Source organism: Impatiens glandulifera, chromosome 6, assembly GCF_907164915.1.
Source record: "Impatiens glandulifera chromosome 6, dImpGla2.1, whole genome shotgun sequence".
Classification (NCBI taxonomy): Eukaryota; Viridiplantae; Streptophyta; class Magnoliopsida; order Ericales; family Balsaminaceae; genus Impatiens; species Impatiens glandulifera.
This window is the reverse complement of record NC_061867.1, coordinates 53532475-53547857: the sequence shown is the minus strand read 5'-3', so window position 1 is coordinate 53547857 and position 15383 is coordinate 53532475. Positions and strand designations below refer to the sequence as shown.

Here is a 15383-nt window from a genome sequence, read left to right as displayed (position 1 = left end):
CGCTTAATATGGGTTGGCATATAAGGGTCGCTGAAAGTATGTTTTGTTGTAGTGAGGGGAATGTCAAACATGACCAAAGTCGTTTGGTCTAAATCAAATCGTCTCTATATCATTCTTAGCTCAGGCGCGCAATGAGCAAGGCCAAACGGAAGCCTAGACGGAAGGTTAACGCGAAAGACTCGGGACGCCAGGGACGTCAAGCGTAGACGAAATTCACTAATGATATTTCACTTCTTAGTCGCAATTCATTGCTTATGGCCACTAGAGTCTATGAGAGCGTAAGGAAAATGATCTAAGCGTCATGAGATATTTTTCCCTTTTAAATTAACTCATTTGATAACCAATGATATATGATTTCAACAATTTTCAAATGAGCCCATGCATTTAGGGCTAAAATAACACCAATTTTGTATCCTCCAAACACGGTTGTGTGATGGTGATTGGTGTTGGTGATGGTTGACCCTTCACGTCAACGCGCTTGGGTCTTGTTTCTGTGTGCATTGGCTTGTGGCTTGACTTTCTATGTGTGAGTTGAACCCATGGTTTTTCTCTATTCGGACTGGATATCTGTAGTTCACTAGCTACGGTTGTTCGGTGGCCGTACACGACGGTCGCTGGTCACCTTCGATCAACATTTTTTTAAATTTTATTTCAACCTGCAAAATAAACTTAATTTATATTAATTAATAAGCATATATTTCATTGAACCTATTATGTGTTTATTGATTTCTTTGTATGTTTTTGATTTTATTTGAAGATACCCATATTTTAATTATTCTAGAATTAGATCGATTCCTAAACTAATTATTTATTTTAAACTCGTGCAATAAGTTGTTTTAAAAATAAAACAAAATTGTTGTTTAGAAATTATTTTAAAATTATAAATTCGGGGCAAAAATTGGGTGTCTACCCAAATAAAATATAAAATTATTTAAGTATACAACGACAAAAACATAACATTAAAACATGATTCAAAATAAATAAATAAGTAAAAAAAATACAATTAATTAGCTCAAAAGTCCTCTAGTAGTTACTTATGTAAATTTTTATAATTATTGTAGAGTAATTTCAATATTAATATTTTTGCAAATAAATAAATAAATAAAAATGATAAAAAAAAGTATGATTTTGATTAGAACTAAACTCAAACACAAACAAGACCTAGACTATATAATTAGTTTAGGTTATTTCTGATTGATTACACCAAACTAAATTGAGAGGTAAATTTTAAATGTTATATTTTTTAAAAAAGAATTTAATAATTTATGTTCATCCTCTCTTTAGAATTAGTAGTGTTCTCATTCTCTTGGACTTCTCATTTTCTCATTTTCTTGGCATTAGGCAAGATATGAAAAATTATTGGTATGGACCGTTCACAGTGGTTTATAATTTATAATTTTTTCTACGACCGATCTCGAAGAGTCTCTCGATGAGCTTGTTGTCATCCATTTAGAAAATGTATCTATCAAGGCGGTTTTTTTTTTTTGAAGTTGTCTTTCTTCTCTGTTTTTCCTCTCCTCCTTTACAAAAGTCATGATATGAAGCTTTTATAGGCAACACGACCTCGAACACATTGAGTGTCAGTTTCAATTTTTAGTAGATGACATTGAACGTAGGGAAAAAATCATGATCATGGATCATTTTCCTATTTTAATCAACTCATTTGGTTCAATAACAATTGAGATGATTTATGTAGTTTTTCAAATGAGCCCATGTAACTAGGGCTAAAATGACGCCGATTTTTGTCTTTTTAGGCGTTCCTCCAACGTGAACCTGCGATGGCGATGAGTGATGTTTGATTTTCTCTAAGCGTGTCACCCTTTACACGCAACGCGCTTGGGTCTAGTTCGTGTTGCGTTCTGTCTTGTGGCTTGGCTTTCCGTGTGGAGGTTGGACTTAGGTTCGGGTGAGTTGCGACCGTTCTCCGGATACAATGGTAGTCAGTCACAGTTCAGTCAATATTGTTTTTCAATTTTATTTCAACATGCAAAACAATTCTTAATAATCATATCTTTCATTTAACCTATTTATGTATTTATTGATTTATGGTAAGGTTTTTGTTTTATTTGAAAATATTCTGAATTTTAATTATTTTATAATTCCACCGAAATCATTTTTGAATTAATTAATTATTTATTTTTAATCGTGTGCAATAAACTGTTTTAGAATTAAAAATATATATATATAATGATTAAGTTTGTTAAAATTAGAGGCAAAATGAAGAATGAAGCTTAAAAAAAATGAGCCTTAATGGGCCTTATGTTCTTACAATCCCATGAGATTATATAATCCATAAACTCAAACCTGCCTAGAAAATAATTGAATTGATAGTCTAGATAATGACTAGTAAAAAAAATATAATTTAAAAAAAAACACATTTTAGTGTTTGATAACTTGATTGTAGATTATCCTACTTAGGCAACCGTTATTTTGTAATGTTCAAATCAAGTAACTATAAGTCCAGACTTAAAATAGTTGGTTAATGATAAATTTGTAAAATTAAAAGTTACTTCAAATGGTAAATGGTAAAATTTACTTTAAAACAAATATTAGCTATATATTATTATTAATATTATTATTATTATTATTATTATATAATTAATAAGTTTTATACATTGATAATTTAAAATTTTATATAATTAAGTAAATGAAATTATAAGGAAATTATATTTTTAAAATTAATTACATTAATTCATTTATTTCAATAAATATATTTTTTAAAATTTAAAATCATAAAAATATAACTAGTTTAAGAGTTTGTCTAAATCAGAAAACACTTATAAAATTGTAAAATTTTAAAACTTAATTTTAATAATTGTGTCGTAGTATAATTTATGTTTATAAAATGATTTTTCGTCAAATAGTCATTTTCAAAATAAAGTTATTATCATTTTATTATAAAACTAAAATTGAGAATTTGGTAACAGTGAAAAAGAGAAGAAATTTTACATTTATATGCAACTAAATACTTATAAATGATTATAATATTTTATAAATGGATTAAGTTGCATCGGAAAAGAAGAAAGAATATAAATGATTATTGAGAATTTATCTTATTTTAAACCTTTATAGATTGACCCATAATTCTATATATCTAATAATTCATATTACAAATTAAGTTGATAAATTTGAAAAAACATATATTATTCATAAGATTAATTAATATATTTTGAAAATGAATCATATTGATTTAATGATTTGGATATATATCTTATATCATACCTCTAACATAGATCAAATGTTTTTTTTTTAATTTATAATGATCTATATACAAGTTTTATTGTTCGAATTAATTCAAAAGTTCACCCCTAACATCATCGTATACTAAAGACACTAATACAGAAAGCACAGAGATCATTCAAAAGTGTGCTCATATTATAAATAAATTAGAATTTGGAAGGAAAGGATGATAACTACCGTTGTAAGAAAAATGCACAAAACTTCTAAACATGTCGATATTACTTTTCAAAACCCTAACTATTTTTTTAAAAAAAAAATTCCACTTGTGTTACCAATAATTCAATTATAGTATTAATTTTATCGGAGTGACACATTACAAGTACAATAGCACAGTACAATCAAAATAAATAAAATTTTCAAACTTAGATAAATAAATGAAGTGTTGAATTTGCTTAACAACTTTATTCAATAAACAAATTAGGAAAAAAACAAAATGTATTAAAAATTTTAATCAAATAAAAAGCATACTATTTAACAAAAAATTTTACTAATATCATTGCTTGTTTATATATAATATTATTAATATATGAAAGGTAAAAAAATGATTTATTAAGGTTGAATAATATCAATATTGTGTTAGTTTATTTTAAAAAAATTAATTATAATTCTAAAATAAAAAATAAAATATATATGAAAGAAACTTATGACTTCACTTTTTGAATTTGAATATTACCGTAATCTAATATAATATTTGTTATTTTGTCTTAACGTGATTTTATTTTTTAAATTAATTTTAAAAAAATCTTTAATTAATAATATGATTATCTCATCATAGATAAAAGAAATAATAAAATAAAAATATTATTATATTAACTAAAAATAAGTCAAAGAAACATATTAACGTTAAAGATAATATCAAACACATTTATATACACATTTGTATAATAGGTTATTATAAAAAATGACCAATAATCTAAGCAAGCAAAACAATTATTTCACAAAAATAAACCAAACCAACATGAATTCATACAAATTTCAAAATCATTTTTTTCCTACATCAAACATACATATAAATAATATCACGATGTAATAGACTAGTACAAAGGGTAAGGCATTACATAGCCCACTTATAAAGACTCTAAATTTTTCAAATTTATCAAAAACATTTAATTAATTAATAAATATATATTATAAATAAATTAATATATTTTTATCACAATTATATTAATATTTTTATATATATTATGAATTTTTTATAAGTATATATCTTAATTATATATTTTGTTAAAATTATGATTAGTATTAATATATTTTAATTTTGTGACCACAAATTCTTTTTTAATAGTTATTCAAATACTCCGAGATTCCCCGTGTAATTATACCAAAAATATATTTTTAGAAGATTTGACATAATTATAATTTTGATTTGTTTCTAGTTTTAGTGATTAATTAATTCATGATAAATTATATACATACCATTTTGGAGGGCAACCATATATAATGAGTCTCCAAACATAAAATGAAAATTTTTTCAATTCTTTTTTAATCATGATATTATAGTTAGAAGCTCATAAATAATGCTCTCTCCAAAAATCTTGAATTTATAAGTGTGTTTTTTTAGATTAAAGAGGGTTGGTAGAGTTCTTCTTTTTGTAAAGTGGAGTAATAGGAAAAAAAATTAAAATTAATGTTGTAATTAAACATTAATTATTTATAATTTTTTTGGGTAGTTTTTCATTAAAAAAATATAATCAAATCATCTATATTTCAACCATTAGTTAATTTATTAATTAAAAAAAAATATAATTATATCTTTTATTTTATTTTACTTTTATAAAGTTAAATTTTTAAATAGAAAAACAATAATATCTGTAAACACCAAAAAAGTTGTTGCTTCAAAATATACCTATACAATTTTTTAAACCACTAAATTTTATTTATAACTCATATTCTCAATGAATGAGTATTCATATAGAACAATATAATAAGGAAAATGCACAAAACATCGGAACATATAGATACAAAATTTTAAAACTCAAATGTAAAATGACATGTAACAATCAGACCATATAAATTTTTTAAACTTAGATAAATAAATAAATTACAGAGTTTGCTTATTCAACAAAGAAAATACTGAAAATCCGAAAAGAAAAAGAAATTACCATTCAAGAACGGTAATAAATATTTGTCAAATTATCATAGTTAATAGTTTAGGGATTATCAAAAGTAATTATGAATTAGGGCCATGGTGGCATGCTTGGGGCAGATCTTCCATACCTCAGCAATAACTCCCTGGCAAACTCTTCCCCAATCCCGCCGCCCACCGGAGCTCCGGCGAAAGAGTTATGATCATGGAATTGCTGCAGATTTGCTGCCCATGAATTGGCCTGCTGATGAGATGATCCAATATTTGGATCAAACTCATAGAGAGGTAGTGACATGTCATAGGTGCCAGCGTCAGCAAAAGGGAAGTCCAACATGGACAGAGAAGATGGCGGTTGTTGCTGAGGTGGTTGCTGAGGTGGCGGCTGCCTGGCTACATGGGCTTGCAAGCACGAAATCTCCGATTGTAGATTGATCACCTATATATAAAATTCATGTCACAAAAATGTATTAAAACTAATTAACAAGAATTTATAATAATGTCATTGCTTGTTAAGATTAAATTTTCAAACAACATGAATTAAAGAGAAGAGACAAGATATATTATATACAAGTTCAAGTTTTGTTAATGTCTGAATAACAATAATATTGTATTAGTTTATTTCAAAAAAAAATTATAATTTTAAAATTAAAATAAAATATTTTTGAGAGGATTAAATATATTTTAAAAGAAGAAGACTTCCTTTTGAATTTAAATATTACCTTAATCTAAATATATAAATATATATATATATATAAATATATATATATATATATATATATATATATATATATATATATATATATATATATATTTGTCGTGACGTGTATTATAATATTTGAAACGGTTCTTTTGTAAAATAATTTCTTTAATTAATAATGTATTTATGAAAGTGACGTCTATAGGATAAAAGAATCAAATAAAATCAAAATGTTATAATATTAGCTAAAAATTAAGTCAAATAAATAAATAATGTTAATGATATCAAACATTATCATAAACCTATTTTCATAGCGTTGCGACGATGATAAGAAGTTAAGTAATTTAAATTAATTTTTACAAAATTATTAAGGAAATCAATTATCTCACAACCAAATATATATATCATCACCATATAATTACACCATAATTTACTTTTAGAAGATTTGAACTAATTATTGTTCTAATTTGTTTCTAATTGACATGATTAATTAATTCATGTTAAACAATGTTAGGGTCGATATCTAAATACATAAGTACATGATTTTGGAGATCACGGATCTCAGACATGCAACCATAAATAGGATCTCGGAGACGAGCATGAGCCTCGTAGTTTAAAGTAAAAACGGTGTCGGGTCGTTTGTGGATTGGGACATTGGTTAAAAGCTTTGTAACGTTGCTCGCTCCAAAAATCTTATGAACGGCCGCAAAATTGACAATTCCTTCACCGGAATCAAAGTAAGGTGCGAATATGCAGTCCTCTAGACATTTCTTCCTCAAGAATTTGCAGGCCCCGCATGCCCTGATTCTTGTGCGAGAATTGGCCTTGATGCTCATTGTTTATTTTTTTCCTTGAGAAGTTAGAGTCTTTTTGGCCTAAAAACTTAGGATGAATATTGATTGGACTTATATATGGTATTTTTTAGATTGGTGCGGGTTGATAGAGTTCTTTTTCTTGGAAGGTGGAGTGATAAAAAAAGAAACTTGAGTTTTAATGGTTGTAATTAAATATTAATTATTTGTGATATTTTAGGATTTCTTTTATAAAAATATTATCACATCATCTATATTTTAACCATTAGTTAATTTATTAATTACAAAATATTATAATTTATTTTATTTTAATAAAGTTAAAATTTTAAATAAAATATATTTTAATAATTTAGTTCTAAACAATTTTAAAAAACTCACTTCTTACACACAAAAAAAATAAAGCTAAAACAAAAATAGCCAAACAAAAACATCATCAATCCTTAAGCTTCCTCTAAAGATCAAACCGAAAACTTGGACCACAACTTGACAATCATCACGAAGATTAAACTAAAGATCATACATGTGAAAGAGCCTCGCTAACGAATACTCAGCATTATTTGTACTCTCGAACCATGCACTAATCTCTTCTATCTTTCCGCTTTGGAAAGCATACTATTCAAAATGACTATTAGATTTTATTTGGGATAAAATGGATACAAAAAATTTTGCTTGAGGTAAAAATGAATATAACATTTATAACAAATTATTTTATTTACTTTTCTTGGTCATTATATTTAATTAATTGAGTTTAATTATTATAATAATTAATCCAATTAATTATTTAATGGTGTCTTTGACCTTAATTTTAATCATTTAAATTTTATTTAGTCAAAATAATTATTTTAAAATTTATAAATTGGGTATGTAAAATTTTAGTGTTTACAATGTTATATTCATTAAATTCAAAATAAATAAATAAAATAATTATTTGAGAAAATGTTGTATTCATCTATCATAAAATATAGCTTAAATAAATCAAACAATTATTTAGAAAAATGTTGTAGTCATTTAAATCCCAACATAATTATTTATAAAGTCTAAAATACACAAAATAAATAAAATAGACAAAATTAAATATTTATGTCTATTATTTAATATTGTGTATAAAAAAATAATAAAAATGAGGAGAATTCAAATGAGGTCATAGTTGTTTGACCCAAATCAAACTAGGCCGAGGCCATGTAGAGGCTAAGCACGCGGCTGACATGGCAAACGGAGGGGCTAACGCCCATGCTGATGGAAAGGCATGAAATGACCTAGCCTGACGAACTTTGACGAAACTCCACATATTGCGCTCAACGTGCGTTGGCGACCCAACTTCGTCGAGACTTGTGACGCTTGTATAATAACAATTGGCATCATTGAATAATGATGAAATCCAACTTCATTGTTACTCAGAAAAAATGAAAAGTTGAAGAGAAATGATCACACTATAGTCGTGAGATCATTTCCTTACATTGGTAGCTCGTCATATTATCTGAAAGGATATAATTCGGTCGGGCAAGTGGCAAGGTCATTAATATTTTTTTTCAACATAAGCCGTCAACTGACCTAAGCCGACTATAAAAAGGATCCGATCAAGACGAATCACATAAACCAAGCCTCACATCATCAATCAATCTCCATTAACACCCGCGATTAAAAAAATTCAAACCTTTTTAAGTTTTCAGAAACCTTTTTATAGAGTTTTTAAGCTCAGTTCTGGTTCATCAAAAGCTTCAATAAAAGTCTAAGAATGTTCTCCAACTCACTATAAATCATCTTTTATGTTGTAATTCATGTACTAAACAAAATTTTATTTTTTTACATTTCAGTTCATGTGTCCTTCAATATTGCATGATTGTCCAATTTATCGATTTGAATTTATCTTAAGATCATTTATAATCTTTCTATCGAAATCAATTTGAATCAATCAACCCGAGTTAAAAAACTCAATTACAAATTTAAAATTAAAAAAAAATGAATCTCGGTTCTTGAGTTTTAGCTCAAGAAAATAGATCCAATAAATTGTCCAATTTTTTTTAAATGATGTTTGGAGTATTTCTAAACCAATCTCAAACATATTCCTCTAAATTTAAAATTTTCTAAAAAACTGAATTTATGTTTTAATATTCGTTTAAACGTTTTGCTAATTGTCTTTAACTTTAAAAACCTAAGAAAGCTATGTGTAAGCTCATAATTCAAATCAAAGTCATGAATAAAAAATGATTTTTTTCAATAAAAAATGGCCATTTATGTTGGAGTGTTGATGTGATTTCCAATTGGATGACATCTTTAGAGTATAATCGACATGCTTTAAATAAGGAGATGGAGTCTTGTTGGATGTTGAAGACGGACTTCAACTCGGCCTTCATCATCCAAGTCACCAAAGCCTTGTCCGGTCCACATGCGCGTGTCTCACCCGCGTTTACTAGCGGTCAAACCACCTTGACCCTGGTCCAGATAGCGCCCAATCCGGCCAAACTCGCTCCTGAACTCCTTCCCTCGAACCAACGATCCCCCAGCACTAGGGATGGCAATTTAAAACCGTCCCGTGAAAACCGAACCGAATTGCCCCGTTTGGGACGGTTTTTCCCCGAAACCGAACGAGGATGGGGCGGGGATGGTATTTGTGTCCCCCGCCCCGACCCGCCCCGATTTCACCCCGTTTTCACCCCGATTATGCCCCGAATACCATAAACATAATTAAATATATTAAATCATCAATATATTTATTTATTTACTATATTTTATAAGAATATTAAAATTATTTCTTTATAATAATATAAAATTTTAATATATTACAATATATATTATATTAAAAAATTGGTTTATATAATTTTATTGTATAATATTTATTTATTTTTTTTAAATAAAAATTATTAACGGTGCCCAGCGGGATTCCCCGAAACCGAAAAAAACCGAACGGGATGGGGATGGTATTAAAAAAATCCCCGAAATTAAAACGGGGCGGGGATGGTAATTGCATTCCCCGCCCCGAACCGCCCCATTGCCATCCTTACCCAGCGCCCGGTCCAGCCCGCCTATGGCCCGTTTGATTTAAGTCTTTTAACTTAAAATGTTTTTTTTAACATTTAGAAACTCTTAACTATTTTTAAAAAATTCAAAATAAATAAAAAAAACACCTTTAAAATATATTTAGAACATTTAAAAAACATTATTAAAGATTTGTTTGGATTTATTTATTTAATTGATATTTTTCAGGTAACATTCTCTACTATTTTCGACATTAATCGCATATATTGACATTTATTTAATATTTTAAAATTTAAAATGTCAGAACCTAAATGCATGTATAAAATTTGGATAAATAAAACGTAAAATTCTAATTTTCTAAATAACCAAAAATTTTGTGAAGTAAATATAGTTCTTTAACGACATATAGGACAAATCATGTAAGCTCTTTTCTGAGGGTTCAAAAAAGACCAAAATCAAAATAATTTCTAAAATTATATTTTTACATGTAAAATATTTTCTTTGATTTTAAAAATCAAAGTGGCGCTTTAAAATTTATTAGGCCAGCAATTTTAAAATAATTTCTTAAATAAGTTCAAATTTATTTAATTAGATCTATCATTTCGGTTGCTGATCTCTCTCAAGTGATTGGAGGTTTGGGAAGTGGCGTCTGCATGGCAACATAGGCTTGTAAGCACTATAGCTCTATCTGAATATATATATATATATATATATATATATATATATATATATATATATATATATATATAAATGACTGGAAGCACTATTTTGGGTAACGACTCGTACAGCGAAAATGACATCGATGTTATACGAAAGTGACATCGCTGTTATACAAAAGAGACCTCGGTGTTATACAAAAGGGACGAGATCTTTTTTGTATAACAGCGATGTCACTTTCGTATAACAACGAGATCATTTTCGCGGTACAAGTCGCTCACCCAAAGGTAGTGCTCACTATCATTCCTCGTCATTCCTCGTATATATATATATATATATATATATATTTAAATCAAATCAAAATCATACAAATTGACAAGATTTCAAATCAAAATCATACAAATTGACAAGATTTTTTTTCTAATATCAATACTTGTTAAAGTTAAATTTTCCAACCAGATGATTAATAATAATACATAAAATATATATTTAAGTATATGGAAGGTAAAAAAAAGTTTTTGTTAATGTCGAATAACATCATCAATATTGTGTTAGTTTATTACAAAAAAAAAATATAATTATATATATATATATATATAAGAGAAGATGTCTTAAATGCTGATGATTTCATTTTGAATTTAAATATTTTTATAATCTAATATAATATTTTTGTTTTGTTTTTGTTGAATTTTTATTTTTGAAACAGATTCTTTTGTAAAAAAAGTTTTTATTTAATTAATAATATAGTATAAACGTAACGTCTATAAGATAAAAGAATCAAATAATATTATAATATTCACTAAAAGTTAAAACAAAGAAACATATACTGATACAGATATATGTATACAATATCAAACTAATATTGTATAATTCTGTATATAACGTTATTATCAAGAAATAACGATGGTAAGTATAATCTAATAAAAGATTTAAAAATCATTAAGCAAAATAATTATTTCACAAAATAAACAAAATCAACATTTCAGACCAATTTCAAAGCCAATTTTTTCATACAACCAAACATACATATAACATAAATTTGTAATTACACCAAAATATACTTTTAGAAGATTTGATAAAATTATTGTTTTAATTTATTTTTAGTTTTCTTGATTAATTAATTATTGATAAATCATGGTATGTCTTGTATATAGATACCTAAGATCATCTCCAACCCATCTGCAAATTCATTTTCATAATAAGTTTTAGCCCTCCAACTCACCTGCAAACTCAACTGCATTTTGAGTTTTTCTATAAATTCTCTCTTCTCCAAACCCAAATTTGCAGGGACACTATTCACATACTCAAAATTTTTTAAAACTTTCATTTCAGTTCTTTTAGTTTGTTTTTAATTAATTTACATAATTTATTTATATTTTAATTTGTTTACATATTTTATTTATTTATATTTTAATTTATTTATATTTTACTTTATTTATATGTTTAATTTATGGTAATTTTAATTTCTTTATATGATTAACTTATATTTAAATTTGTTTATATTTATATTTTATATTTTTTAAGTATTATAAATTTATAATAATAAACATTATTGATAAAAAAATAATAAATAATAAAAATAATTTTAATAAACAAAACACGTAAAAAAACCGAAAAAATACAATAATCCATTACATAACTAAGAAATTGAAAAGACAATCCGATTACATAACTAAAAAATTGAAAAAGACATTCCGAGAATTGATAAATCATATATTTTATGTGTATTTGTTTTATGTAGTTGTATAAATAATTGATTTATAATTAGAATTTAAAAGTAATTAATAAGTTGTTGTAAAATTATGGGTTCAATTTGTAATTTTAGATAAATATATAGATAATATTGAAAAAATTAATAATTATTATAAAAAGGAATATTCTGAAAATATTCTTTAAGTTTGAGTTTGAGTTTTAGGTTGGAGATGAATTACTGTTTGATGGGATATTTACTGTATTTTGGGTTTGAGAATATGTATTTGGGTTGGAGATGACCTAAGGTACATCAAGATATGCAACCATAAATAGGATCTTGGAGAGAGTACGAGACTCCAAACATAAAGTGAAAACGGCATTGACTCATTTCTGGATAAAGATATTAGTTAGAAGCTTGGAAATGTTGCTCGTTCCAAAAATCTTAAAAAGGGACGTAAATTGGCGGTTCCTTGATCAAAATCGAAGTAAAGTTCGAATATGTAGTCCTCGAGACACCTCTTTTGCAATAATTTGCATGCACATATGGCCCGATAATGATTCTGGCGCAAAAATTGGGCTTTATGCTCATTATTGATTTTTTTGAGTTTTTTTTTAAAAAAAAAACAAATAGGATAAACACTGATTGAATTTATATAATTTATATGTGAGTTTTTTTAGATTTGTGAGGGCGGTAGAGTTCTTTTCTTGTATAGTGGAGTGAGAAAAAGAAAATTTGAGATTAATGTTGTAATTAAACATCTATTATTTGTAATGTTTTAGAATTTTTTCATAAAAACTATTATCACGTTATCTATATTTCAACCATTAGTTAATTTATTAATTAAAAAATATAATAACATCTTTTATTTTATTTTTATAAAGTTAAAATTTTAAATAAAAAAATATAATAATATCTATCATTACCAAAGGAAGGTACAAAGTTTCAAAATATACTTACACAACTTTTCAAAATCCTAAATTTGAATTTATAACCCACATTCTCAAAGTATTCATAACAAACAGACTGGTTTCAAAGTCAGAGCTACCACTGCCAAAGGAAAAGGAAAACACAAAATATCGAAACATATTGATACAATTTTTCAAAACCCAAATTTTTACTTTAGAATAGCATGGAACAATCAAAATATATGAAATTTTCAAACTTAACATAATAAATAAAGTCCTGAGTTTGCTTATTAAGTAATAAAAGTCCTGAAAAAGAAAACAAATTACCATAGCCAAATGCCACATAGTACTAGAAATAGAAAGACATGGCTAGTAATATCTTAGGGATTATCAAAGGTAATTATCAATTAGGTAACTCCCTAGCAAACTCTTCCCCATCACCACCGCCGCCAACCGGAGCTCCGGCGAAAGTGTTCTGATCGGCTGCCTCCTGAGATGATCCAAGATTTAGATCAAACTCATAGAGAGGTGACTGCTGCATGGCTACTTGGGCTTGCATTGAAGAAAGCTCAGCTTCTAGAGTTATGATCTATATATATAATTCATGTCCACAAAAATGTATTAAAAAATTTTAAATTAAAATCAAATCAAAAGCATACAAATTTTTTTTAAAAAAATCTACTTAAAATTATTGATAGTTAGAACTAAATTTTTCAATAAAATGAATTAAGAGAATAGACAAGATAATAGTACATAAAATATATCAATATAAAGTTGTGTTAATGTATGAATAATAATTAATTATATATGTTAGTTTATGTAAAAGTTAAATATTAACTTAAAAATAAAATATATATGTGAGAAAACTATCTTAAAAGAAGATGACTTCACTTTTAAATTTGAACATTACCATAATTTAATTTAATATAATATATATATATATATTCATTTTGTCGTCAAGTGAACTTTTATTTTTGAAACGGTTTTTTTTAAGAAAAGTTTTTCTTTAATTAATAATATATTTATGAAAGTGACGTTTATGAGATTACAGAATCAAATAAAATCAAAATTTTATAATAATAGCTAAAAGTGAAGTCAAAGAAATTACATATAACAACGTTAAAGATAATATCAAATGAATATAGTATATATATGTTCTATTATCAAGAAATGAGATGATAAGATGATAACTAATCTAATTAATTTTTTAAAAAAATCATTAAGCAAACAATTATTTCACAAGTATAAATAAAACCAACAGTTCATATAAATTTTAAAACCATTTTTTTCTACAACCAAACATAAATAAAACAAATAATTGCGAAAATATATTTGTAGAAGATTTGACATAATAATTGTTTTGATTTTTTTTTCTAGTTTTCGTGATTAATTTATTCATAATAAATCATAGATAAATAAGTACCTGATTTTGGAGAGCATAGATCTCAGACATGCAACCATAGACAGGATCTCGGAGACGAGCCTCAGCCTCCAAACATATAGTGAAAACGATATTGGCTCTTTTTTCGATCGGGATATTGGTTAGAAGCTTGGAAATGTTGCTGGCTCCAAAAATCTTATGAACGGACTCGAAAATTGCGGTTCCTTCATCGGAATCGAAATAAGGTGCAAATATGCACTCATCTAGGCACCTCTTTCGCAAGAATTTGCAGGCTCCGCATGCTCTGATTCTAGAATTGGTATTGATGCTCATGGTTGACTATTTTTCTTGTGAAAGGAGTTTTTTTTGGGTAAAAAATTAAGATGAACCAATAACAGAATTTATAGGTAGGTTGATAAGAGTTGGGAGAGTTCTTTTCTTGTAAAGTGGAGAAAAAGGAAATTTGAGATTAGTATAGTAATTAAACATTAATTATTTTTTATATTTTATGATTCTTTTCATAAAAAATATTCTCATCATCAATTTATTAATTAAAATATATTATAATATATTTTATTTTTATAAAGTTTAAATAAAAATATTTTAATAATTTAATTTAAATAATTAAAAAAAATCGCTTTTCACAAACAATTTTATTTAAAAAAAAAAGACTTTATATAAATTCGAATAAAAGTTAACACAAGGCGATACATAGAACTTTTAGTTGTATACTTGAATAAATTTGTTTCATACTAGAATTTCAACTTATGACTTTAAGTTAGGATGTTTAAGTAAAATTTTAAACTTGCAAGTTTTATTCTCCTAATACTGACTTTTACCACTAAAACTATTTAATGAATTATATAATTAATAAGCTATATATATATATTATAATAATTATTATTTGTTTATAAAAGCTTCTAAGAAGCTTATAAG

At 26.1% G+C, this 15383-nt stretch overlaps 2 protein-coding genes across 2 annotated transcripts; both read right to left on the bottom strand.

The window, feature by feature from the left end:
• Nucleotides 1-5417: 5417 nt before the first annotated feature.
• On the bottom strand, nt 5418-6859 carry LOC124943895 (LOB domain-containing protein 30-like). Its single transcript, XM_047484352.1, has 2 exons — nt 6563-6859; nt 5418-5762 (listed from the first exon to the last, which is right to left on the bottom strand). The coding sequence occupies exons 1-2, from the start codon at nt 6857-6859 to the stop codon at nt 5418-5420; spliced, it is 642 nt and encodes a 213-aa protein (XP_047340308.1).
• A 6610-nt stretch (nt 6860-13469) lies between these two features.
• On the bottom strand, nt 13470-14780 carry LOC124943894 (LOB domain-containing protein 18-like). Its single transcript, XM_047484351.1, has 2 exons — nt 14490-14780; nt 13470-13655 (listed from the first exon to the last, which is right to left on the bottom strand). Exons 1-2 carry the CDS (start codon nt 14778-14780, stop codon nt 13470-13472), a joined length of 477 nt encoding a protein of 158 aa, XP_047340307.1.
• Between the last annotated feature and the right edge of the window lie 603 nt (nt 14781-15383).

Coding starts and splice junctions, on each gene's coding strand:
- LOC124943895 (XM_047484352.1), bottom strand. CDS start 6,859: ATGAGCATCAAGGCCAATTCTCGCACAAGAATCAGGGCATGCGGGGCC. Junction 5,763..6,562: donor TCCGTGATCTCCAAAATCAT/GTACTTATGTAT, acceptor TTTTATATATAG/GTGATCAATCTACAATCGGA.
- LOC124943894 (XM_047484351.1), bottom strand. CDS start 14,780: ATGAGCATCAATACCAATTCTAGAATCAGAGCATGCGGAGCCTGCAAA. Junction 13,656..14,489: donor TCTATGCTCTCCAAAATCAG/GTACTTATTTAT, acceptor TTATATATATAG/ATCATAACTCTAGAAGCTGA.